At 39.2% G+C, this 26,241-nt stretch overlaps 1 protein-coding gene across 2 annotated transcripts in view; it reads left to right on the top strand.

The window, feature by feature from the left end:
• Positions 1-16,408, top strand: part of psmd1 (proteasome 26S subunit, non-ATPase 1) — a 35,048-nt gene extending 18,640 nt beyond the window's left edge. For both annotated transcript variants that reach the window (XM_041791011.1, XM_041791009.1), the window contains 9 exons: positions 1,758-1,872; positions 4,193-4,309; positions 6,153-6,255; positions 9,187-9,356; positions 11,127-11,219; positions 11,584-11,670; positions 12,643-12,810; positions 15,024-15,190; positions 16,207-16,408. In XM_041791011.1, coding sequence (XP_041646945.1) covers positions 1,758-1,872; positions 4,193-4,309; positions 6,153-6,255; positions 9,187-9,356; positions 11,127-11,219; positions 11,584-11,670; positions 12,643-12,810; positions 15,024-15,170 — 1,000 coding nt within the window. In that variant the 3' untranslated portion in view covers positions 15,171-15,190; positions 16,207-16,408. The remainder of the gene's footprint in view (positions 1-1,757; positions 1,873-4,192; positions 4,310-6,152; positions 6,256-9,186; positions 9,357-11,126; positions 11,220-11,583; positions 11,671-12,642; positions 12,811-15,023; positions 15,191-16,206) is intronic.
• Positions 16,409-26,241: the final 9,833 nt, after the last annotated feature.

Genomic DNA, 26,241 nt, shown 5'->3' with positions numbered 1-26,241 from the left:
TGTAGAAGGTTGGGTGTAGTCTGAAGATTTACTAGTATAACCTTTGTTAAGCTTTAAGGTAAATGTTTCTATTTTGTTTCAGTTTGCTTTTTATATAATGCTTTTAGAAGAAAACTGAAATGTTTTCAAAAGTTGTACCTCAAGCTACTCTCAGAGTTCAGTGACTAATCCACCGACAACACACTTGTGTTTTTTGTCCTATGGTGGATGGAACATCTGCCTTTGCAGCTAAAGCATAGGCAGATATTAAGGGCTTCTAAACCCCAGCTCACAAACTAAATGTTGATCAGGTGCAGTCAGTTTAGAAATAAAACCTAAATAACCCATTTGTTTCAGTGCTTGTGGGTCTGGTTCACATTAGGGTGTGGATTGAAGCGTATCATCAGAACCACCAGAATAGATTACACTCTAGTCACTCTCCTGTGGGTGTAATTGAAAAGTTATCTAGATCTTGATCTAGATAAGAATTAGAGGCTCAGCACAAACTCTACATCAGGATTATCCAGATTGCAGATGGATTCAAAGGCAGATAGAGATTATCAATACACAGGCTGAAAACAAAACCCAGTAAAACCGAGCCTTAATATTGGTTCAATCAGATGTCAGAAGAATGTTTTGTTGTATTTCACTGTTTTTAACTAGATCATGATCATTTTAGTCTGAGAAAGAAACCACAGCAGTCTGTTTGGGAGGAGTTTCCCAAAAAAAAAGTGTTGATGATTTTTGCTTCTCGTCTCTAATTGGGTGGAATTTGATATTTTCTATTCTTTCTATTCTCAAAAGCTTCCTAAGCTGAGGCAAACCTTTCTTTGAAATTTAAAGCACCAAGTACTCTCTACAACACACTCATCCTATTTTTTTTTATTTTAAATAAGATTACTCCATTCCAACGGATGTAACTTCACCCCCTTATTTTTCTTAAAACTTTGCTGACTTTTGAATCATTTAAATGAAATCACTATGAACTACATGGATACTTTCTATTTTCACCTGGCAACATACATTACATAAACAAATTCTAATTACTGTATGTACCTAACTTGTGCCTGTATGTGGAATAAGAACCTTTAAGTTGACTTAAATTGTCTAATACCTGTGTGTGGTCCTAAATCTTGGTAACCTGTTGACTTGTAACCTTACACAGTACTGACAGAGGAATGTTTCATTTCTGTGTACCACGAGCAGAGTCGAAGCTTTTGCTGCCATCCAATTGTGAACCAATAGATTGATTTATATGGTTTGCCTAAGTCTCTACAGACTTTCCATGTTCTCACTCTCTCATACATCTGATGACATGGATAACACGTAGGCACTCACAGTATGCAATGAAGGAAAAAAAGCAGCAAGTTTGCAGTTTTTAGAGGAAATCCATCTGTGGCATCAGAGTTTCTCAAAATAGATTTGGGATCTGTTTGGTGGTTTGATCAACAAGCTTACATTTCTTTGTCATCTTTAGATAATGTATGATAATAGTGCATGTGAGTCTTGTGCTCCAAGCTGTAAAATGATATACTCTGATGATTGAGGAAAAAATCTCAGCCAGATCTCAAATGAAGCTTCTAACCTATGTAGTTTTGTGGGCTTGGGTAGAAAAGTGTGGTAGTTTGGAATATTTAATCCTATTTTCTATGCTATTAGGAAATGGAGCAGGAAACATAGCTATGATAATCAAAGAGATTAGGACGGAGCCCTCACAGTTCATCATCCACCATCCTAACTCTCTGCTATTTGTTTTTTCCCTCTCTTTGTTTCTTCAGGACCCCTGAGCAGTGTCCCAGTGTGGTGTCTCTTTTGTCAGAGAGCTACAACCCTCATGTACGCTGTGGGGCAGCCATGGCTCTAGGCATCTGCTGTGCTGGGACTGGCAACAAGGTGAGGACACAGTCACCCGTCTGTATCCTGTCAACAAAGTTGGCTTAATCGAAGTATAAAGGACAAAAATATGCGATAGTGAAAGTTTCTCGGATGTCCAGCCATTCAGCTGATTATATCCCAGGTGGTGAAGTCTGATCATATTCATGATTTAAAACATCCCTTGCATTGAAGTACATGAGAGATTGTTCTAAACATGCCATAAAGCTGATCTGATCCAAATCTACACTGCTTGGTTTATCCAAGATTGAACCTCAGGTTCATTAGGTTCTAAGTGAGAGTAATGATGTGGCAAAAGAAGTAGGTCACCTATTTAGACTGAGAGTATTCCTTTGCCATCATTTGAAACCCTTGGCTGTGTATATTTTTACTAGATGAGTGGTCTCTGTTTAATAATTTAACTAGAACAGCACAGGAAAGCTGTATTGGTCCACTCTGTTTGTTTTATGCTGTTTTTTTGTTAACACATACACTATATTGCCAAAAGTATTCACTCACCCATCAAAATAATTGAAACCAGGTGTGTAAAATCAAGCACCTAGGCATGCAGACTGTTTCTACAAACATTTGTGAAAGAATGGGTCGCTCTCAGGAGCTCGGTAAATTTCCAGCGCGGTACTTTGATAGGATGCCACCTGTACAACAAGTCTAGTTGTGAAATTTCCTCGCTCCTAAATATTCCACAGTCCACTGTCAGTGGTATTATAACAAAGTGGAAGCGATTGGGAACGACAGCAGCTCAGCCACAAAGTGGTAGGCCACGTAAAATGATGGAGTGGGGTCAGCGGATGCTAAGGTGCGTAGAGCACAGAAGTTGTCAACTTTCTGCAGAGTCAATCACTACAGACCTCCAGACTTCATGTGGCCTTCAGATTAGCTCAAGACTGAGAGCCAGGCCTTCACAACATCACAACATCAGTGTGTGACCTCACAAATGTGCTTCTGGAAGAATGGTCAAAAATTCCACTAAACACACTCCTAAACCTTGTGGAAAGCCTTCCCAGAAGAGTTGAAACTGTTATATCAGCAAAGGGTGGGCCGACATCATATTAAACCCTATGGATTAAGAATGGGGTGTCACTTAAGTTCATATGCGAGTCAAGGCAGGTGAGCGAATACTTTTGGCATTATAGTGTATTAAACACCGGTCAGCATGTTTAGTGAACTGAAAGGAAAAATGCTCTACAAATACTTGCAAAAATAGAAGTTAAACACAGTCACCAGAACCTTTTGGAACATCTTTGTTGGTACAGTTTTGTAAAACTTGAACGAAAATTGAAATAATCTTGTGGTAGTGTGCGTTCTGCACTGTTTGAATTTATTTACACAAGCATCCTGGCAGTTTTCAGCACTTTTGAATTGAAGCCGATTTAAACTTCACTTCACACTGAGGTTTAAGTCTGAAAAGAAACCGCTGTACATGGATTAAGAGGATCTTAAGCAGCCACATTATGTGTCGACCTTCACTGCTGAGTGGGCCTGACAGTAAATACCCTCAATTAAACTCCTGGACAGCCTATCAGGATCAGGATGTGGTCGGCGGGTGTTGGCTTTACACTCTTACTTCTCTTCCCAGTAAACGGCTGTCTCAGCCAGCTGGGCTGAGAGCATTGATGAAACATGGTTTATTTTACCTCCACTGTCATCATCCTAGTTTGTTTCTCTTTCCTCGGCAGAGCAGACGCCTCACTCTGAGTCTGCTGGTGTGGTTTACAGTCATTACTGCTCAGCTAAGAACAGAGGAGAGAGCAGAAATTAAATGAGAAAACGGTTGCTCCTTCATTACTTTTTACATTCACATCAGTTTCTTGAGGGAAGGAAACTGAAGAAGGCAAGGCTTGTCATAACTGTTACTCAGTTGTCCAGGGCAACCAGATATGGATGACACTAATGTCATTAATTTGTGGAGTCTGGTTGCCTCTGTTGATAATCTGTCTTCCTGTAATTGTCCAAATGAAAATATCCTTGTTGAACTGATGTTTGTGTGTGAATGACAAAACATAAAATGTGTTTCAGAATTTAAAAAAATCTAAATTTCTTTCTCACATCTGCATTAATCTGACACAAATTACAGATTTTATAAGATTGGCAGAATCAACAAGTTTTTTATTCCTTCCTTTGTGAAGTTTAGCCAAGCAAGAGCATCATGTAGCAAAACAACTTTCAGTTGCTTCCCTTGATGTGATTGTGAGATGTGGAAGCAAATATTGGTTCAGTTGCCCAACAGGGTTAATGCATCTTTCAAATCCTCATTCACTGTGAAAAATCCTTGAAGCAACATGACTGTTTTGTCTCAGTTTGACTGCCTCTCCCCTAACAGGAGGCCATCAATCTCCTGGAGCCAATGACCAATGATCCAGTGAATTATGTGAGGCAGGGCGCCCTCATTGCCTCTGCCCTCATTATGATTCAGCAGACTGAAGTCACCTGTCCAAAGGTGAGTGTAACAAAAATTCTGTTTTCTTCCTAAAACGTATCCTCTTCTAATATTACCATGCAATTTGTTAATGAGTGAATAAGTCAATGATATTATTGGCCGATGTTGGAGGTTTAGGACACAGAAGTTTTTCATTAAATAATAAATGTAGCAGTTTGTAAAATGTGCAGAGCACAGAGAAGCACTGCTCTGTTTTCTGTCTAAATGACATGTTGACAGTCCGTGGAATAACATCAAGCCTCAGTGACGCTTAAAATTCGACTTAGAGCACTGAGACCAGAGCTTTTTTATGAGTAAAGAGAATAAAAAGGAGATGAGTATAAGATTTCCCCCAAACCAAAAGCCATCAGAACTGTAAATGCAAAGAAATCTTTCATGGAAGACTGGAGAGCTGATAGTCAAACCATAACAGCACACACTCATAGCAGCATCAGAGCTCCTCATACCGTCTCACAGAAGGGGAAGATTACCAGACACTTTTTCAACAACTCCTCATCTGCTCAGCCACAGTTTGTAAAGCTCAAGTTGGTATGCAGGATTGTGCAAGAGACGTTTTTTTCAGGTAGTGGAATGTGAGAAGTTATTACATCCACGTCTGTTTATTTCAAAGCACTACATGTCTTAACTTCTAAATCTGGCTCACTGCTGAAGGTAGATATCTGAGACCTCTAGTTTTGGGGCGGTAATTTGGACCAAACTAGCACATAACTATGGTGTTCTCAAAGTTTTAGATATACTGTTAAGGTTCATTTATGCTCTTCGAATGCATGGAAATGGATCTGTGCATTTTGAACTTTACAAGCGTCAATACCTCATACCGATGTGCGTCTATTATGTTGGAGTGGACACTGAAAACTGATCCACTAGAGGTCATTCTCTCTCACCAAGCTACTTTGATGCCGCTCCTTCTATCCCATAGACTGAATAAGAACAGTCCGTCCTCTGCTCAGTTGTGCTCTTGTAATTGTCTGTCTTTGTGCCCAGCTGAGCTAACATCATTGATATGTTTGCATTTACTGACAACTCACTCAATATTCATTTATATTTCCTAGGAAAACTCTATTAATTTCATTTAAATGTTTCTTCTCATTGTGTTTGCAACTCTGGGTTGAACCTTTGGCTCCATTGCTCAACACTGCCCCATGATTGGCGGCGGTATTGCAATGTTTTACCTGTTATCTGTAGGCTTTGAGAGAACGGACAAAATGGTTTCAGATAACAGACAGAAAGGTCCGTATCCTTATGCGGTTCAAACTTAAATGAGCCTTTAGTGTTTGGACTCCTACAACGCCATTATCTGGGTTGTGGTTATGCTGATGTGGTTGTATGTTATTGTGCTGACAGGGTGCAAGTTTTACAAATGGCATTATAGGCTATGATAGCAAAGTTGATTTTTTTTTTTAAATTCATTTAGTATGAAAAATTATCTGACAAGGACACATAGACCAGGGGGTACATGGAATCATACTACCTCTCTATAGTATTTCAATGTCTGAAAGGATGCTGATTTATCTTAAATTTCATAGATATACTCCACAATGGAAAATGGCTTTGGGAGGGGTTTGATACAACATTGCTCCACAGACTTAAGGTTGAGGTGTTGTAATTTTTTTGGATAAAAATGTGCTTGTGTGTAACCATATAGCCTTTGTTGATAATGCATTTCTCAAGAATATGTTGATATGTACAAGAAATGGAGCACCATATGCAGTGTATTCAGTCCTGATAATATACACTAATTATACGTTTTTTAAAAAGCGTTAGAACAAGCTTTTTTGGCCACTGATTTTGCAAGAGGGAATATGATGGATATGAACATGTTTTCCTTTACCCACTGTTTTAGGTGAACCAGTTCAGGCAGCTGTATGCAAAGGTGATAAACGACAAACATGACGACGTCATGGCCAAGTTTGGTGCCATCCTGGCTCAGGGAGTTCTTGATGCAGGTAGGTCTCCAAACATGACTGCATAAAATTTGATACTAACCTGACCAGCCAGTGAGGAGTCGGTCTGCTCAGTCAGCAGTAGGTTTATCCAGGTCTGCCACTATGGCACCGGAGAAAAATGGTGTATACACCAGCCTGCCTCTGTGCCTTTTTTCCTCAGGAGGGACTCAAAGAACCAAATTTCGGAACAAATGAGCCGCTGTAACCATAACCTATGTTTGCGGTTGTGTGTGTGTCTTAATTAGAGTTCCTTAACGCTCAAGCAAACAGAGTAACGCTCTTGGGTTGACCACCCGTGCACAGGATCTCTGGAACAGATCATGCTAAGGTGCATTAGCTGACGTTGTTACCTCTGCTTGGCTCGGAGCCAAATAGCCTGTCGGTCTCTCCCTGGTGATTGCTGTTTGTCTGATAGTCTCTGTGTTTGTGTGTCTGTGGGAGTGTTTGTGGATACAAGTATGCAGCAGGTTTGTGTTTGATTGTGATTGAGGGTGTGAGGTCCTTGAGAGCTGCACATCATCATCTAAAGATCTACACACACAGAACACACCAGTATTCTCATATATACACAAACCCTCAATACCGGCAAGACCAGATTTTAAACTCTTAACAAAAAGTATGCGTATTGAAACAGACAAACACAGCTCTGCTTATGTACTGCTGTCTAAAAACAATCAGGTGTTTCAGCCTTTCTCAAAAGTCTGCATTTCCATAGTCAGTTTACGTCATAGAATATGCAATTGCCTGCATCTGCATTTATTTTTGTTCAGAACAAATTTTGCTGACAAATAGGATTTGATTATTTTTCAAATAACGCACATTTACAGCTATAAAATGAACAAAGATGCAAACAACTATGTGTCATTTTTCAGTCAGCAAACACTAGCCTCACCCTTCCTACCAAACATAAAACTCTAGTATATAAGCCATGTGCTCTGTACAGTTCAGTGTTAAGCCTTCAGTTTAAAAACATTCCAACAGAAATTGTGCCGCTGCTATTTGAGTGTCAGACGTGTTTAAGCTCTGGTGTTCTGAATGTTTTTGTTCTTCTCGAGGGTAAGGCATTTTTGAGGTGCATGGGTAATTTTATTTAATTTGACGGACGGAAGTGATTAGGGCTCAGTTTCATGATCACTGGTGGTCATTATGCAGGAAATATCCGTCTCTGTTGCTTGTTCTCTCACACTCTGTCCATCTTAGCCGTATGTATTCGGGCTGCATTTAACAGACTTTCCCCTCAGTAATTGATCAAATCCATTAATTAGCTCTAATTAGCTCTCTCTCATTATGTAACAAAGCATGTTCTATCTACTGGATTCATTCGTTGTGTTTATTCAAAGAGACATGGCAAGCACATTTGTTTGTTCTGTCGTACAAAACCATTAAACTATCACTCCATTCTGCTTCCTCCTGGGAATGAAAGTTGGCTCACCAAACTTGGCAAGGGCGACTCTTGTCAAGTGCTCTCAACCTTTTGTCAGGTTTTCAAGAGACTCCTGAGTACCAAGTCACTGCGATCTAAACTTGTGACTCATTCTGGCGAATGTTCAATCAGAGGGACTGGAATGTTTTCAACATTGGTTCATGTGTCAAGACAAGGCCCCATTATTAAATCATTTCGGAAAAAAAAAAGATTTTACTGGTTTTGTTTCATTTTTTGACGGAAGGGCTACTCCCTGGTACCCTACCCTTTTTCAGAGAAGTTTTCCATTGAACCCTGTAAAAATGTCAGTGATCCAGGTTGCCTCCTATCTGTCCTTCCTTCCCCTCACTCTGTTTTCTCTTTTGCCAACACCCGTTACTGTTTGAGCAAGATATTGAGGGAGAGGCCTTTACTTTTTGTTACTGCTACATGAAGCAGCCTTGACCCCTGGTAATTACTTTCTTTCCAGTCAGCTTACTCTGAAATTGCCCTAAGTAGTGAAGACAGTTTGACCATGAGCAGCCACAGAAAGGATAAAACCTTAGACTACTCTTGTCTGTTATCAAACAAAAATACTCAGAGATAACTTCTGTGAAAATGTCTTAGGTTTTCCCCACATACACATTTGATAATAAATTTGCTTCTTCCTTACAGTATTTTAAAAAAAAAAATAGAAACGTGCCTGCTAAAATATATGGATTTAAAACCCTAAACCTAACCCCCTTTGTACCAATATGATAGAAAAAGCCATGTCCTACATGAATCAAAATCTATCAAAAACTGATTTGGCAAAAAAAGTAAAATGTAAACAAAATTTAAAAAAAAAGAGAGGTAGGGTACCTTAAAAAATGGTATGTAAACTTAGTTTTTCTGACAAAAATGGCATCAACAATGGCAATAGCAATGACATTTAATAAACACTGTGATTTAGGGTGTACTTTTGCAGGATTAGTGGATCAAAAACGTGTATTTATACACAAATGACTCCTTAAAATTGTTTTGTTCTCTCAGTCTGCTAAATGAATCTTTTATTTTTGTGACAGCTGACACACCTCTGACTATTCAGAGGGTTTTTTGAATTTCCTGTCACTCATATCTCATGACGTTGAATGAAGTCTAAATTTTAAATTCATACTAACGGATGTTGTAGACAATGCATTCCAGGGTGTAGCTTACTCACTAATTTGTCCCTGTAACATAAATCCTCTCTTGGATCTAAAGTTCAGACAGGTTGAAGCCAAAAAATGACATTTGAAGGGTGGCGACCATCCTGGTCTGTGGCCTCATTAACCTCCCACTTCTTTATCTTACTAATGCTCTGCCAAGATGACCTTTTTTACAGTCTTTTCCAGTATGACATAGAAAATGTAAAAGCCCCACCCCAACACACACTGAAAACCCAAACAATTACGATTAGTAGGAGCATAATGACACAAAATTGAAAGCCGTTTTCTAAGTCTTCTGTGTTTTCGATAATGTCTCGCTCTTCCGCCTCTTTCTTTATCCAGGTGGGCGCAATGTGACCATCTCTCTGCAGTCCAGGACGGGTCACACACACATGCCATCCGTGGTTGGCCTGCTTGTCTTCACTCAGTTCTGGTTCTGGTTCCCACTCTCGCACTTCCTGTCACTGGCCTTTACACCAACAGCCATTATTGGCCTCAACAAAGACCTCAAGGTACCCATGAGGCTCGACTGTTTTTCTTTATAGGTTGAAACATTGTATAAAGAGAAGTTTGTTTGCTAATTTCAAAGGGGAAACAAAAAACATAAAAATAATTTTTCCCAGAAAAAAATTTGTACAATTGTCTGAAATTCCTGTGATTAGTTGGTATCATTTGTCATTTGACAGTAAATTCTTGATGATGAAAGTGCACTGAGGTGTGGAAAATCCCAGGATTCTTGTCTTGTTAACAGTTGACACCATCCATAAGAGGCACTCCTGACTCTGGACTGTCTTTGGATTTATGCCACTCACACACAGATGCCAAGGGATCACTGTGACATATTGTAATCCTAAACAGACATTAGCAAGGCTTTACCCTTTTATTGCTACCTACATCAGGGACAAATATACACTTCTACTGTGCATCCTCGGTTTCACAATGCACTGGAAAAAATACTTGGTGTAAATCCCCTGTTTTATGGGGATAGAGAGTAGAATGAGCTGGAGTCAGGAGAGTTTATTAGACTTTGCACTGCATGCAAAGCATGTCAGCACCTGTTTTGCCATTAAGCGCAATTCATTTCAGTCTTTGTTTCTCTTTCTTGGACTAAAATATCCCTCTCTTCTGTCAATCTCTTCGGTTCAGTTTGACTTTCGCAGCAACAGACTTGGGTATTTTCATAGTACAATTCCACAACAGCTCCATAATGAAGCTTTGCAGTCATTACATATTGAGACATTGTTATTGATACTGCAGTGCACCCCCTTCTTTCAATTCAGAGCATTTTTGCTTTGTGGGAGCATGAGAGAGAATGACACAGTAGCAGCTCCACATACAGACACAGTCAGACATGCACACTCAGTGGTGTGCTACCAGATAGTTCTGCTGGTCCAGTTGATGCCTCTGTAACTATTCCTGAAGACAGCATTGTCCCCCTGTTACACTCCTAAGCAAAAAAAATATCAGAGGTAAATATCACAGCTTTTAACAGCACTTAAGGATACTCTACAAAGTAGAAGTGACTTTGCGGTCTCTCTTTCTGCCTCTATACTGCAGTAAAACAACTGAATTATGAGCTCATAAAAATATGAAGTTTAGCTTCGCCACATTTTGTGCTGCTCTGTGACTGTAGAGACTGTTTTGTCACTTAGTTTCACAACACTTTGAAATGCAAAAGGTTCACACTGAACAGAGGACACCTGCTGCTGCTCTGAGTGGAGATCTTCTTTAATGTTTGTCAAAGTTAACCTGACAGAGCACTTTCTCATTTTTATGCAAGGTTAAGTTTGAGGGTGAGGTTTGAAAGAAATCAGTGTTAGAATAACGGTTTCTTCTTCCATGTAACTATTTAAATGTACACTCTAGGAAGGGATATGGTGATATAACATTTGCTACACTATTGTTTGCAAAACACTTGACCAGGCAAATTTTACCATTTTGTCTGAAGGGCAAACTCTCTCTGACACTAGATAGAAAAAACTCAGATTTAGATTTTTTCCTCTCTTTTAATACAGTCAAAGGGAGAGAGGTAGGAGTTAAAGGTATGGAAGAACAACAGAGACTTGTTCAGATGAAACAGAACAGAGCTTAATAAATTCTTTACTTGGTAGAAAACACTGGCTTAAATCATGTTGATCTGTGACTTTTAAGACTTTTGTTAGAAAAGTGGGGATTTTTGATGGGACGTTTCTTTTAACATGGTTTCAGTTTGACCAGGTTATAACTAGACCAGGTGATGTACAGCTGATAAATACCTTCCTTTCTTCTGTCTCTGTGTTCAGATGCCTAAGGTGCAGTACCGATCCAACTGTAAGCCCTCCACCTTTGCCTACCCACCTGCTCTGGAGGTCCCCAAGGAGAAGGAGAAGGAGAAGGTGAGAGCTGACAGACCAAGGCACACCTGCAGATGTGCTTGATCAGCATTTCCTTTCTTTATTTCCTTCCAGTAGTGTCAGTCAGGAAAGCTGACCACTATTTATAGTGATTTATAATTTTGCAACTCATACAACTTACAGTTTTGTTGCCATTTCTATTAATTATGTTGGCATCTCTTTTTCTCAGTTTCTCGGTCTCAGTCTGAACAGTTCTTGTATGTGTTCTTATGAATGCAGTGGTTTTTTTTTTGGTTGACTAGTCTTCTTTTGTACAGTGTAAGCAATGTTTGTGGAAGGTCTGAGTCTCTACAGTGTTGATCCTCCATTGTGTGATTTTTGTCTGCTCTGTGTCTCTGCGTGGCAGGTGTCCACTGCTGTTCTCTCCATCACAGCCAAAGCCAAGAAGAAGGAGAAGGAGAAGAAGGAAAAGGAGGAGGAGAAGATGGAAGTGGTGAGTGCAGATGTTTTCAGTACTTCATTTATTTAAAATTAAATAAATAAATAGTAAGAAAAATACATGTTGAGCTGCAGAGATAAAGCTCTGAATCCCAACAGGAAAATAAAATTTATTTTATTCAATTATCACTCTTCCAAAAAGTCCAATGTTATACCACTAATATTGTTATGGTGGTTTTGTATGGCCATGTTCGTTGATGACTTGCATTATTTCTGAAAACTATCCTAAAAATGAGTTCATTTTTACAGAACACGTTACAAAAAGTGGTTATAAACTAGTGTTCCTCTGTTGTGTTGTGTTACTTCATTATGACTGGCCTATTACATTTACCCATTCCCACTTACCAACGGAAACAGATAAAGCTATAACCGTTTTATTGGCTAAACTATTTGTTTAGTGCAAGAAAAATCTTTTTATGATTAAAAAAAAAATTCTTTCTGGGGCACAGATGGCCTAGTGGTTTAAGGCACGCCCCATGTATGCAGTTGGCCCTTTCCCACATGTCTCTCCCCCACTCTGTCAGCCCTGTTTCCAATCCTTAAAAACATAGAAAAGCCCCAAATAAATGTTTTTAAAAATCCTTTCTAATTCAATAATCAGTGCCAAATTAGATTTTTTTTGTACATCACTGTGGACTTAGTAAAATATAGAGAGAGTAGATTGTTGTTGGTGTAACAGTAGCTCAGACTGCAGGTTGGGAACCAGAGGGTCACTGGTTCAAGTAGCAGCCCGGTAGCTGGGGAGGTACCAGTTGACTTCCTGAGTACAATCAAGGTACCAAACCCAAACCTGCTCAACATCTCAGGGTTTAATCCCATCCCTGACTTTCAAAATGTAAGCCCCAGCAACATAAAGACTCACCAAGAGATTCTGTATTACCATAAAAGTACAACTTCTAGACAGATGTCTCATGCATGAAGAAAAGTGAATGGAGACCTGATGTAGATTTCTCCCTCTCTGTCACAGGAAGTCCAGGAAGGGGAGAAGGAGAAAAAGGATGAAGAGAAGGAGAAAGAGAAGAAGAAGGAGGCAGAGCCAAACTTCCAGCTCCTGGAGAACCCGGCCAGAGTGATGCCAGCTCAGCTCAAAGTGCTCATCATGCCCGAGACCTGCCGCTATCAGCCCTTCAAACCGGTAAAAACACGCTGCTGTCCATACATTTTTATGCGTATCTTCATTTAGAACAGGACATTTTGTTTTTCTGAGTAGACCCTCTGCCAAAAAAGAAGGATGTGATATAATGCTGTACCTTTTTCTTAGCTAATAAAAACAACAGACTGGCACACTGTTATCTTTGAATGAGAAATTGATGAAAATTGTTTACCAGCAGTGGTCCTAATATACTACACCAACTCTGGTTCACCACGTTAATGACAATTTTCTAATTCAGTGTTAACTGTACTCAGTATCTTAACATGAACCAAAACTCCTTTGAGTCGGGAGTAAGCCTGTTGGTTGATGTTTCCCTCTGTGGAACATCTCCAAGCACAGAAGCTTTCTCTTATTCTCAGGTCTATAGCCAAATGTCTGCTGTCCTCCTGTAAGTCTTGACAGTTTTGTACAAAAAAATAGGACAGCATGTAGTTCTCCACATCTAAGCCCTGTAATGATTAAAACAGGGTTTGATATTTTAGTTGGCTTAGGTTGGAGCATTTCGATGTACAACTGAGTGTATAAAGTGCCCAAATGGTGTCTGAGTTTGTCTCAAGATTTGTTACGCTGCTTTCCTTTTAAGGGTTTGTTTTTACTTTCAAAGATGAGTTTAGGAAGTGAAAGGTTTTATAGACTCATCTTGGAATCTGCTCAGTAAGAGAGGGTTTACTGAAAGCCTTTTACGTGGATCATCTTACATTTACATGAAGAGTTCAGTCCTTGAGCTTTTTATTGTAGCAAAATAATTCTTCAAACTATTTTTTTTTTTAAATCACTGACTCTTACTTGTTTAAATACTTTTCCGTCCCTACAAATTCCATACTTCTTTACTCTTGCTTACTACATTCATGGTTGTACCATTACATTAAATCTAAGAATAAGGGATATGGTGTGAATTTTACATCAGCATTTACTCTGCTTTCAACATTTTTTTTCTCCCAGACAATTTGTGTTTGAATGTTTCTTGACCAATATTAAAAATGTTTTTAAGTTAGATTAATTTTATTTATATAATCAACTGTGTTCAATACTGTAATTTAAAATCATTCTAATAATGTTACAGAGTTCCCACAAATAAATAACATTTAGTTCCAGCCAAGAACAATGGTTGGCCAAGAGAGGTATTTCATGAGTGCCAATAGAGAGCTCAGTATCACTGAGACTTGTCACTACACCGATCAACTGGTCTTAGGCCTGAGACGATAATCGATAAATCAATTTATCGGACGATAAATGAAAATGAACTAAATAATTTTGCCAGCCTTGTTATATTACCATGTGCATGCATGTTTGTTTTCCTCATCTCTCGCCTCCAAACAGGCTGGATGACAAGAGGGTTCACTCTGTGCATTGGTCTCAGCGCCTGGCTGGTTTGTTCCATAGTGGAATGAACGGAGTGAACCCTCTTGTCAGTCATCCAGTCTCTTTGTCTCTGTGGGGGGAGGCGGGGCCGCTAGCATACACACACAGAGTGCAGCAAGTGAGTCTCGTGAGGAGCAACACAAGGTAGGAAGAAAAAAGATGATTGCAGAGCCAAATGCCACAGCCCCGGTGTGGGAATATTTCCGCTTCGAATTTAATGAGCAATGTGAGCCCATCAACACGGACGAGCCAGTATGCCGAATTTGTTCAAAAGTGGTGGCAACAAAAAAGGCAACACAACAAACTTGTATGCCCACCTAAAACATAACCACTCAACCCAGTAAATTATAAATAAACTAAAATAAACCCACTGTCCACATATGAGAACATTAAAAAATTACTAATCAAAATACAATGCGTATTTCCTATACTTATCAGGTCCTACTATCCCAAAGTAGTAAGATGTCAAAATGCATACAAAATAAAAGCTTAGGGTTCAGGAGGTTAAACAATGTTTGATGTTAACAGAAGGACTGGAGTCCTTGAATTTTAGTGGTTTAGGAAAATGTTCAGTTCTACCTTCTTAATGTGCTGAATCTCCTGCTTTCTCCTCAGTCATTCAGCCAGCCTGTTTTTCTGTGTCACTGCTAAGTTCAGTTTCTTTCCAGTTGTTACACAAGCATCAAGTTTCTGCTCACATTGAAGAGAGACATAAACAAGTACAGATCAGCTTGTTCTTTGCACTTCAAGCAAGGATATTTAAAACATAAACACCTGCAGAACATCAGCAGGTCATTGCTAATGTGGATTTTTTTCCCACTTTCTGTCACCAGCTCCATACAGGTGGCATCATCATCATGAAGGACACCAGTGAGGAGGAGGAGGAGCTGGTGGAGCCAGTCTCAGCTCATGGCCCCAAAATTGAGGAGGAAGAGCAGGAACCAGAGCCCCCTGAGCCCTTTGAGTACATTGATGAGTAGAACTTCTTCTCAGTGCAAAGGTATCCTCACTCATGTATGTGGTCCTTATAGGTCACATAGCATCAATACACAGCTAGCATCATTCACACAGAAACAAGCATGATCACAGTATGAAAGTCCACTTAAGGTTAGACATCTCCAGACTCCTGCAGACTTTAACACAATACCACAAAGCTGTCAAACCTTTTTTAGAGAAAATAATGTGTGATTATACACAATGCAGCTCTGTACTGCTGTTTCCAAGCATAACCCAGTTTCACTCGTCACTGACATTAGGGAATGTAAACTTAGCTGCCATCTCAGTGGGCAAAACCCTTTCACTGTACTCCACAATGAAGCGTGATTCTTTATGGTTCCTGGCTGCTTGTTGTGTTTGTGTTGGATTGACTGTAGCATGCCTCCCATGATGCTTTGTGTCACTGACCAAATTAGGGCCTCTGTGCACACTCTGTCATGTCTTTATGAGGTTCAAGTGCTGTGTGACAGATTAAATACTGCAGTGATCTTTGTCAAGCTGACCTCATGGCTGAGATTTGAATTCAAAGCAGCATGAAAGCCGAGTGGTTAGAGCGACCGAGCAGAGAGTCTCAGGTTTAAAACAAATGAAAGAAAGGTGTTCATATATCATGATTTGTTTTGCTTTTTACAAGATTTCTTCACTTGTCCCTGAGCTTTTCTCTCACATGAGCTCTTTATGATTGTTTGCCTTCACAGACTCTCCTTAAAGCAAAAGTACACCTGTTTGGCTGTTCAGTTACTTTCAGGAACCAATTAACTTTACACTTCGATAACCATTGAGCAAGCAGGAAAACCTCATTCAACCCTTCCTTTTCTTGTATTGAATTGCTACAGAGCAGATGCAGAATGGCTACCCTTTGGAGGCTTTTAAACTATACAAAATGTGTTAATCTTTCAGACACAGTACAAATGTTATATTTTATTAAAATAGGGTAATGAAGACTTTTGATACTTTCTGATACCACATTTTAAAATAAATCCCTAAGTAAGTAAATGTCTGTTTTTTTTCTTTTGTCAGGCATCAGAAGAAGTGAGAACTCGCCATGTCGATCCAGCGCCCCCCTCTGAGTATCCATCGATTCAGCCCCCTCCCTGCCCCCCCTCTTCTTTTTCACGTTGCTTTCCCACTCAGCCGCCTTGTTTGTCTGATGGGGAATGTTTCACGTTCTCAAACTGTATAATTTTTCTGTCCGTACAATAAAACTGATATATATATTGAAGACTGGAGAGCAAATGTGTTTATTTGAATGGGAATTTTAGCAGGGGTGTATTTAGGGAATTTCTCTAATCCCTTACATTTAGACGAGTTTACATTTCAGCACTGAGCAGCTGCTGCTTTGGTCCACCCTGCAGTCTGCAAAGTCTACTGTATACAAACTAAACATCTCATGGAGGAGGGAGGTGAGACTGTGTCTCAGGGGAAATAACTATCATGGTGTCTTAAGTGTTTGCTGTCAGTAAACTGTAAAAATACATTCCTAAGTGGCAAAACAATGTGAGTTATCTAGCAGCTTCTGTTTGATCGCTTCTTTTCATGTTTAGTTTTTTCTTCAGATGATTCAGTGACAGTTGAGAGGCGTTTTTCTTCCAAGATAAACATTTATTTCTGTAGTTCTTATTCCTAAAATAAAAATGATTGCTATGTTTTGAGGCGTTTTATGAACACAGCTTCATCTTGAACACCTCAGAAAAATGTGCTGTGGCGTTTTATGATTCAAGAATTTCATGAAGGTCAGTCATGAACATTAAGTCAACTTAGGAGAAAACTGACATTAGTGTGCAATAAAGCCTTTTATCTTAAAAAAATAAAATATCCATGCAGTATGTTTGGCATTTTTGGGGACATGTCCTGCAGGAGCTGACTTGTGTTTGATCATCTAATAAAGAAAAAAGAAAAGGTGACCTCCATCTGGTTATCCCAAAAATCCAACTGTGCCACATCAAAGACTTTACTCAGTTTTATCTTAGAAAGAACAAAATACTCCTCAAAACAGATAAATATGTGACAGCTGTGTATGTGCACGGTTGAATATAATGGAAGTGACACAGCATGCACAATTCTGTGTGGCTATGTGTATTATTTATTTGTTTAATTTTTTATTTATAGGCTCTGTTATGTAAAAGTACATTAAGACTTAATGTATTAATATTTCAGGCAGAGCATAATTCAAATAATTCAAGATTTAATTTATCTACACTCACCAATCATGTTACTATGCACACATGTCCAACTGTTCATTAATGCAAATATAACAGCCAATCATGTGGGCAACCAGTGCATTTAGCGATGTATGTTTAGTCAAAGATGAGCTTTTGAGATTCAAACTGCATCAGAATGAAGGAATCACAAAGAAAGGTGATTTAAGGGATTTTGAATTAAGTGTTGTTATTAGTTCCAAAAATCAACAGACTGGTCTGCGTATTTCACAAACTGCTGATCTTATGAGCTTTTCTCCCACAGCCATCTCTTGGGTTTACAGGGAATGATGAGAAAAAGGGAAATTATCCAGTGAGTGCCAGTTCTCTGAGCCAAAACTCCTTGTTGATGGCAGAGGTCAGAGAATGGCCGGACAAGTTTGAGCTGATAGGCTGATACTTTGAATAACCACTCACTACAACTGAGGTGTGCAGAAAAGCATCTTTGAACATACACGGGCCTAACCTCTAGCGCAGATGGGCTACAGCAGTAGAAGACCACACTTGGTGTCACTACTGTGAGCTATGATCAGAAAACTGAAGCTACAATCCACATAGGCTCACAAAAGTTATACAAGATTTAGAAAGAGTTGTCTGGTCTGATAAGTTTAGATTTCTTCTGCAGCATTTGAGTGGTATGGTTAGAATTTGATGAGAAAAACATGAAAGCCCGCCAGACCACCAACAGCCATGGCACATTCAAAGGTCCTTTTAAAAACTTTTCTTCCCAGTTGTGATGTTTAACTTCCGCAGATTGTCTTAGCCATGTGTACATACCTAAACGGCTGATGCAGAGTAAATGGCTGATTAGATATTTACATTAATGATCGTCTGTACAGGTGTAACTAGAGTGGTCTGTGAGAGTGTAATTACGTTTAAGAAATATGAGTGCTGCACAGAGCGGTTGGATTGCACTCATTTTACGAGTAGTGCTGTCAGCATTGATGCACTAATCACGATTAATGTCCATAATTAGGGCATTTATTTTTTTCAATCGCATAAATCACATGCTTTATTGTCTTTTTCAGCACGCTTTGGTTCAGCCAATGCAATGTCTCCTGCAACAGTGATGTAAAATAAGTCCATTGCTGTGACTTAATGTTTTAGTTTAAGAGAAAATTTCACAGACAGCTCAGTGGACAAGTCAAAAGTCATCTGCACTAGAATTGCTTTTTTACTGTTTCATCATTTGCCTTTTATAGTCCATAACAAGTATTTTTTTCCAGGGTTACGTTTATGTCCTAATCTTGGATCAATCCAAAGTTATTTGCTTTCTTTCAAAATAAAAGCAGGTATCATATCTAATAGCTAGATTAGTTTAAGACCATATAAAAAATCTAATGAAATTTTAGTGCAGCTTAAACATTTCTGACTTGCCATAATTTGCTGGTACAATGTTTTTCCACTTTTAGATATTCTTTTTTAAATTCAACTTTATTTATAAATAAAGTCTAGCAGTTTCATTCATTAAATAACCACAGTGCAAACATTAAAGACTAAGAATTATTTCATAAATAAAACAGAAAAAATCAGAGATCTAGTCAAGGAATTAATTCTGTATTGACCTGTTTGAGTAGTAGTAACATAAATCATGGCTCACTTTTGCTATGTTAGCTTTATCTAGAGCTAACAAAGCTTTGCTAGCTACGTAATTAACATTACCACAAAAGCTAATGTAGCTCAGTTAGCTTTAGCAACGTGAGCTTTAGCAAACATAGCTAAAGCTAATGTATATAGAAAACTTTCCTACGCCACTTGCATAGTTGTTTTGTAAGCTTAGCTTTGATTATAGCTACATAAGTACAGAGCTCCATTACCAACGGCTAAGTTAGCTTTAGCAATGTGAGACTTAGTAAACGTAGATAAAGCTTAGCTTCACAGATAACATAGATGCGTAGCTTATGTAGCTGCTTTGTAAGCTTAGCTTTTGCTGCGTTAGCTATGTAGCTCAATCAGCTATGTAGCTCCATTATCCATGTAGCTTATGCAGCCAAGGGAGCTGCTTAAGCATTGTTGGCTGCATTAAAATATACAGTAATTTTACTGATAGTGATGCATGTTTTATGCCAGCATGAGTTCAGATCATGACTGTGAAACGTGACACTGTGTGCAAAGTATGACAGATGGCCTTTACCACTGTGTGTTTATGTGAGTTTGAATACATTTGCAAAGCTTTTGGTAGCTTTAGTGACTATGCTTTTTGTAAAGTCATGTCAGTGAGCCATTCTTCTTAAGCCATTTATCAAACTAATTATAATGAGAGAAAAATAATACTTTTTTTTCAGAGCTTTAGTTTGTCTCATCAAAATAAGATTATTGCCTACTACCAGAGGTAATCAACTAGTTTTAACAAGAAAATGATCATAAGGGACCCGATGTTTTTGTCATAAAGAAAGGCTCTCACTTTTTGCTTTTTTCTTTCTGTTTAAGCTTCTAATTTTTGCTCAGAACAAACTGAAAAGGCAGTTTAACAACAAAAAATCCCTATGGGAAACATTTTAATTATCTGCTTGTATATAGACTCTAGACTGCAGTATATTTGATGTATTTTCTTGTGGTTTTTAGGTTTCCCCCCATTATCTAATTCAACACTGTCTACTTCCCAGCAGTTTCCCCGGCTGAAGAGGGATATTTAGTGAATGAGGCCTCATGTAGAAAAGTGGTTTGGGAAACGCTAAAAATATGATAACACAGGAGCAGAGGCTCCTTCTTATTTTTAATGTCTAAAGCTGGAATAAAAATGTGAGCGGTTGTCTGAGGAGGATGTTCTGCTTTTTAAAATGTCATCTAATAACCAGCATTTGGTCTAATCATCTTCTCCTGCATTCCCAGATTCTTGGTCATGGAAGTCTATGTAATGACTTTGACGTCACAGTTTTTCTTCATTAAAATGGAAGACCAGATCCATCATCATTATTGCTCAGCATGAGGTCCGCTGAGGTAGAAGAAGGAGTATTGACTGTTGGATGTGCTCAACACTAGTCCACATCTGATTCAACAAATCCTAAATATAGAGTCCACAGCTGAGAGATCAACTTTCAATCACAGGATCACATTCCTGGAGATGCTGTAACACCACATAGCCCCCACAGGAGGTTAGGTTTAGTCACAGTAAGCCCCCCCAACTCCCTCTCTGCTCCTCATCTCTTTGTTTCCACGGCTCCACGGCCCAGTCCAGCTGAGACGAGATGAGGTCTTGAGGTCGGCTGCAGATTTCACTTCCTGCACATGTGCCAGGATGCAGTGAATCCCTGTCAGTCTGTGTGGAAAATCAGCCTTTTTGAAGCTGAATCTCATCTACTCTTTATTGCTTAAACATTAACACACTGACATTTTTTAGTGATGAAATATCTTTCAACCTCATACCTGTGATTTTACAAATAATATGATAAGATTGTGGTTATATCTGCTGTTTTCGTAAAGTGATGAGATCATAAAGAGCTGATTGGCTGACAGGCTATTTCATGAGCCTTTTTAGCTGGGCTTGTCCCACTGAGATCAAGGTTCTCCTTTAAAGAGAGACCTAGCTGAGATAAGCAGCAACACATAATTTGAACAAAAACACAGAAAAACATACAAATAAATCCATTCTCTCAGTCTTTGCCAAGATGTTTCCACGCCTTGATTGGAGTTCCCCTGTGGTAAATTAAATTGATTGGACATGATCTGGAAAGATGTACCTCTCTATAGAAGGCCTCACAGCTGACAATGCATGTCAGAGTAAAAACCAAGCCATGAGGTCAAAGTAGCCTGCAGCGCTCAGAGACAGCAGCAGTAGCTCAGTCTGTAAGGGCTTGGGCTGGAAATCCAAGGGTCACCAGTTCAAGTCATGGGTGGACCATATCTGGACTTACGCCTGGTAGCTGGAGAGGTGCTAGGTCACTTCCTGAGTACTGTCAAAGTGCCCGTGAGCAAAGCATTGAACCTGTAGCAATGCTTCAGCAAGGCCATCACTGATGAAAACATTTCTGTCCTGATTTTCATCAAACATTCATATCCATCCATCCATTTTCTTATTCCATGCTAAACTAATAACTATGCCAGTTCCTCTTCTTCTCGAGCCAATCTAGCCTGCAGGGATCCTCAAGTCTCCATCCCCAACCTCTTTTTAATACAAGCAATCATTCAGTAAAATTATTCAGTAACACAATCTAACTCCACTGTTATGCAGAAAAAACTTCTTCCTTATAAAACCAAGCAATTAGTCTGATCTCATCTCTGCTAGAGAGTTTGTCCAAAACATCCTGAATGAGATTTTCTCTTTTTGTTTTGGGAAAAAATTGCATCTTGAAAAATTGGGCTATAGGATTGGCTTACCTATGCTTTACCCAAACCAAGCATTTACCTCAAGCTCTCATTCAGAAAAACGAACAAACCGTCTGTTGGTTTGAGTTTAGTTTCCAGTTATACTGTTTTTGATGGACTAATGTTAGAATGGTTGCTGCTTTCAATTCAGTGATTTGGACTGCAGAGCACCATACAAGGCAAAAGGATCGCTCTGTTGCATCCAGTCATGCAGGTCGAGCTGTGAAGAGGAGATGGAGGCATGTCTGTCAGTAAACTGAAGAGCCAAATGTGAAGAAAAGAGGAGGAGAAAGTTTATGCAAACGGAGCGTGTAGTCATCGTCTGAGGATGTAGCGATGTTGATGTTGTGGATGAAAGGGTTAGCAGCACTGTCGAAGCAAACAAGCAGACCAACATGAGAGCTCACTGGTCAGGCTGGAGAGTGTGTGGCCTGTGGACCGGTTGAGGCCTCAGAGAGTTTGGCTGAACCTGAGAACCAGTGAGTGATGTGCTGGTGGTGCATGATGGAGCTCTGGATGGTGCAGACTGTTCTGTTTCCTCTGGATGGAGGCTGAACAAACGAGGAATAATGTGGATTTTGGCCCCAAAAATTTCCTAACAGACAAGTGAAATACAAAGACCTCCTATGAGGGAGAAGCAAACTTTGAAGCAGTGTGAAGAGGGGTTGATGAAACAGACCCAGTGTTAATATTCCACAAGGTACTGTTAAAGTTTTAATGCTTATTGTATACTGTGTTAATTCACTTCCCTTTAGTCAGTGATACTTTTTTTTTTAATCTCACCCTGTCTAAGATAGTTTTGACATGGATTGGAAGATAGTGGTTGACTCAGGCCAGAAGCTCTGCTTTTCAGTTAAGATCGCATCAATCAACCTGAGACCAGATCTTGAACTTTGGTCGACCTCGTTCCACCTTGTATTTATCATCACACTTATGGTGCCTTGGTAGGATGCAGTGGAGGAGGCCTATGAGCGGAAGAGGCAGCATTATTCTGATCTTGCAGGCAATAGTGGCTTGAGCATCCCGATCTGACCAGTAGAGGTTGGGTGCTGTGGGTTTATCGCCACATCCACATCAAGGTTACTTGGAGATGATTGTACCAGGGAAAGCCCATTGACAAGCTGATTAAGACCTCTGAAGGACTGCAGAAAAAGGCAGTCGATAGACCTGGAGGAAGACAAATGAAACCCTGTGGGCCTCAACCTGTCAGAAAGCTTTCTGGGCCTCAGCCAAAGAACCAGCAAGAGGATGTGTTCTGGAGTAGATGACATCTAGGGGTGAGCCTGGAACGCACCACTGTTGACCGCTCTGGGTTAATGAGTGAATCACAAAAAAAGGTGTCATCACTCAATGGACCGAATGCAAGTCTCGCCAATGCAACAAAGGGATGGCACCATCTTTACATTATTTGAAACATCCTATCCATATGACTTTAGTCCAGTCCAAATACAGAAATTTTGGATCACATGATTTTTTTAAAACTAACTTTTACTCATTGTATGTAGCTTCAACAGTTCTCAAGTTTGCTTAATATACAGGATTTATTTTCACTGAAATTCACACAAGAGGAAACCTCTGATGTTGAAAAAGTTAGTCATAGTAGAAGTGCAGAAAAACTGCAGTTCCTCAAGTGTCCAATTGAGACTGGCTACAAAGTTCAATTAAGTTCAATAACACTTTTATCTGAGAGGGGTCTGGCCACAGACCGCAAATCTCAGATGCCCCCTCTCATGGACAGATGCCACATCTGTCAGAACAGATCACACACTAAAACTTTCAAAATAAAATCATATTCAATTCTCAGTTAAGGGTAAGGGTTAGGATTCCAAAGTTACAAGTTAAAAACCTGATGTGATGTGTTAAAAACCTATGTGATGTTATCACATAGCTTACATAGCTACGTTAGCTTTGGCCTCATTTCCTAAAGCTCATGTTGCTAGAGCTAACTTAGCTACATTGGCTAACATAGATATGTTTACTAAGAAGCTAGCACAGCTATATTAGCTTTAGCTAAAATGACCAAAACTAAAGTCAACCACTGTTGATGTATCTACTTATAAAACGGGTCTATACATAATTCACCCCCAGATCAGACCTCTGACCTTTTTCTCCATTTCATTTATGAAATGCTACTTTGTCTGTATTGTTTGCAATGTAGTTATTTCATGAATGTAACTGCCAGACATGGTTTATAAATAAAGTTGAATTTCAAAATAAATTTGAAAACTAGAAATACATTGATTCGGCTAATTCAGCACTTCCGTTCTGACAGAAATGGCATCTCACAGTAAGGGTCTGTGAGAAAGGGTGTCTCAGATCTACGATCTGCAGCCAGACTGTCTTGCATTATTTAATCATCCGTTTTTACAGCAGAATTAAAACGTATCAACAACACCCTGGTACAAAAACTAACCTAGTTTAAATAGCTTATTTTATTATCAAAGACACTTTGCAGAGGTTTTATTTTGCACAACTCATCCCTTGTGATATTTAGGCAGGGGTGTGGTTGACTTGACTAACAGCTGACTTAAGGCCCGCAGTACTTTTAATATGGTGACGGCCATCTATGGGCTTCAAAACTGAAACTAGAAACCAGCAGGTGACATCACTGAGGCTTTGTCCATGTTTCTACAATCTATGGCCACACATCAGTGGAAGCCATCATGGTTGCTTCAAACATCTGTTGTGATCTAACCAATAATAATATACCAATAAGAAATTTGTGAATGGGATTGGCCCTACCTGAATCAACATGGATGGAGACCTGACTGAGCCAGAGGGGAACCAGATTAACCAATGCGGCTTTAGTGTATTAATAGGCTCCTACAAATAAATATAGTATATATTATATATTTTGTATTAAAATGATTTACCCCATTTTATTAAAATGTTTATATTCAGCTGTCTTGAGGAGTTAGTGGTTGTATCTGTTAGTGACCCATTTATGGGACACCTTCAGGAGGCACAGCAGGTCCTCCATCTTTGTGCCTCATATGCTGCTTGTTTACTCAAACCTTTCTCTGACCCTCAGGCTAAAGTTTACTGTGTTGATGTTCACCCATCCCCTCTAAACCCAGATAGAGCTACTGATGTCAAAACAGTCTGAAGAGTTATATAATGGTTTTTGTCGTCGCTGGCATCCACCAGCAGTCTGAGGGCTGAATCTAATCTCTGGATTTCACTGACTCAGTACCTGCCTGAGCCTTTACACATGCACACGGTCAGTAACAACTGAAACTTCACTGGTATCTGTAAACTCACAAGTTTAGAGATGGGATTTCCATTGCTATGATTTCTAGGAAAAAAATGTTCATTTTTCTGTTATCATAAAGGCCTAAATACTTCATCAGGATTACAATATGTTTATCCCTGAGAAAAAGTAACATCAGTTAATGGAGGTATTTTAAACGATTTTTTAAGATGTACAATATCTGGACTCACATTGTCCTCAAATATCTCATAACTGTGGTTATTAAGGGAGAATACAGCTAATCATTTTCTGTTACGTAGTTCCCTGCAGTAACAGGAAATAAAACCAACAAATGTGGTTAATGTGCAGCAGAAAGAGAGAAGTTTACAGTCCTCTTGGTTCCCAAACAGCTGGACAGCAGACCTCCTCAGCTGCTGAGACCTGTTGGAAAAATTCACAGCTCACCATTATATTGACTGCTCTGTAGGGAAATGAAATAAAAGGAGGCAACTGGTTCAGTTCTTTGTAGGCAAAAAATGAAAAAGCAGAAGTTTTGAATATGAAGCTACAATGTGCAGTCTGCTGAAGACAGTCCATGTGCACGCACTTTGTTTAACACTCAGAAACCACCAGCTTTCCTCCTCTCCGGCATGGGAGAGGCTGAGGATGAGAACGACTATTCATGCAGCCTGTCCATTAATCAGCAGCATTTACACAATGCAGACAGAAGTATTTGGATCTCAGCACCAAAATATGAAAGCTGAACCTTTCATTTTCAGGGTGAAAACTGGATGAAGTAAATATTAACACTTGTGGATGAGGATGTGGAGGCCAGAACTGTGCTTAGACAGAGGAGGGGGGTTCTTTTTTACTCTGGATTTTGAGAAACACAAACATTTTTGGTGCAGGAGGAGGTGATAATTGATTTGATGAAGTATCTACTGCTTTTCATAATAACAGTCTTTATGAAGGGAGGTTTAAAACATCTATTTACTCCATGTCTAAGTGTGGAGAAATGAGTTTGGATGTTTTTTTGTTTTTTTTTATCCTGCAACTACTACATAGCGTGCACACTCAGATCTGTCATCCATTACCATAACACCTTAAACTTTCACGAATAAGTACACGCATAAACAACTTTAGACTTGCATTATTTGTATTTCACCAGTTTGAAAACCCCAAAACAAGACTCAAAGTATCAGGATGCCATTTTTATGTTTGTGTTAATTATCATTAAAATCTTAGACTAACAAAATTTACATTTTTGTTTCAAACACTACTTAACTAATTAAAAATAACTAAACTAACGTGAATCTTAACTCTTGTGTCACCACGTGTTTGAAAATGTCAGTGTCATTATTT

The sequence above is a fragment of the Cheilinus undulatus genome, linkage group 7 (assembly GCF_018320785.1).
Source record: "Cheilinus undulatus linkage group 7, ASM1832078v1, whole genome shotgun sequence".
In the NCBI taxonomy this organism is placed as follows: domain Eukaryota; kingdom Metazoa; phylum Chordata; class Actinopteri; order Labriformes; family Labridae; genus Cheilinus; species Cheilinus undulatus.
Note: the sequence above shows the minus strand (reverse complement) of the source record. Positions and strands in the feature narration are given on the sequence as shown.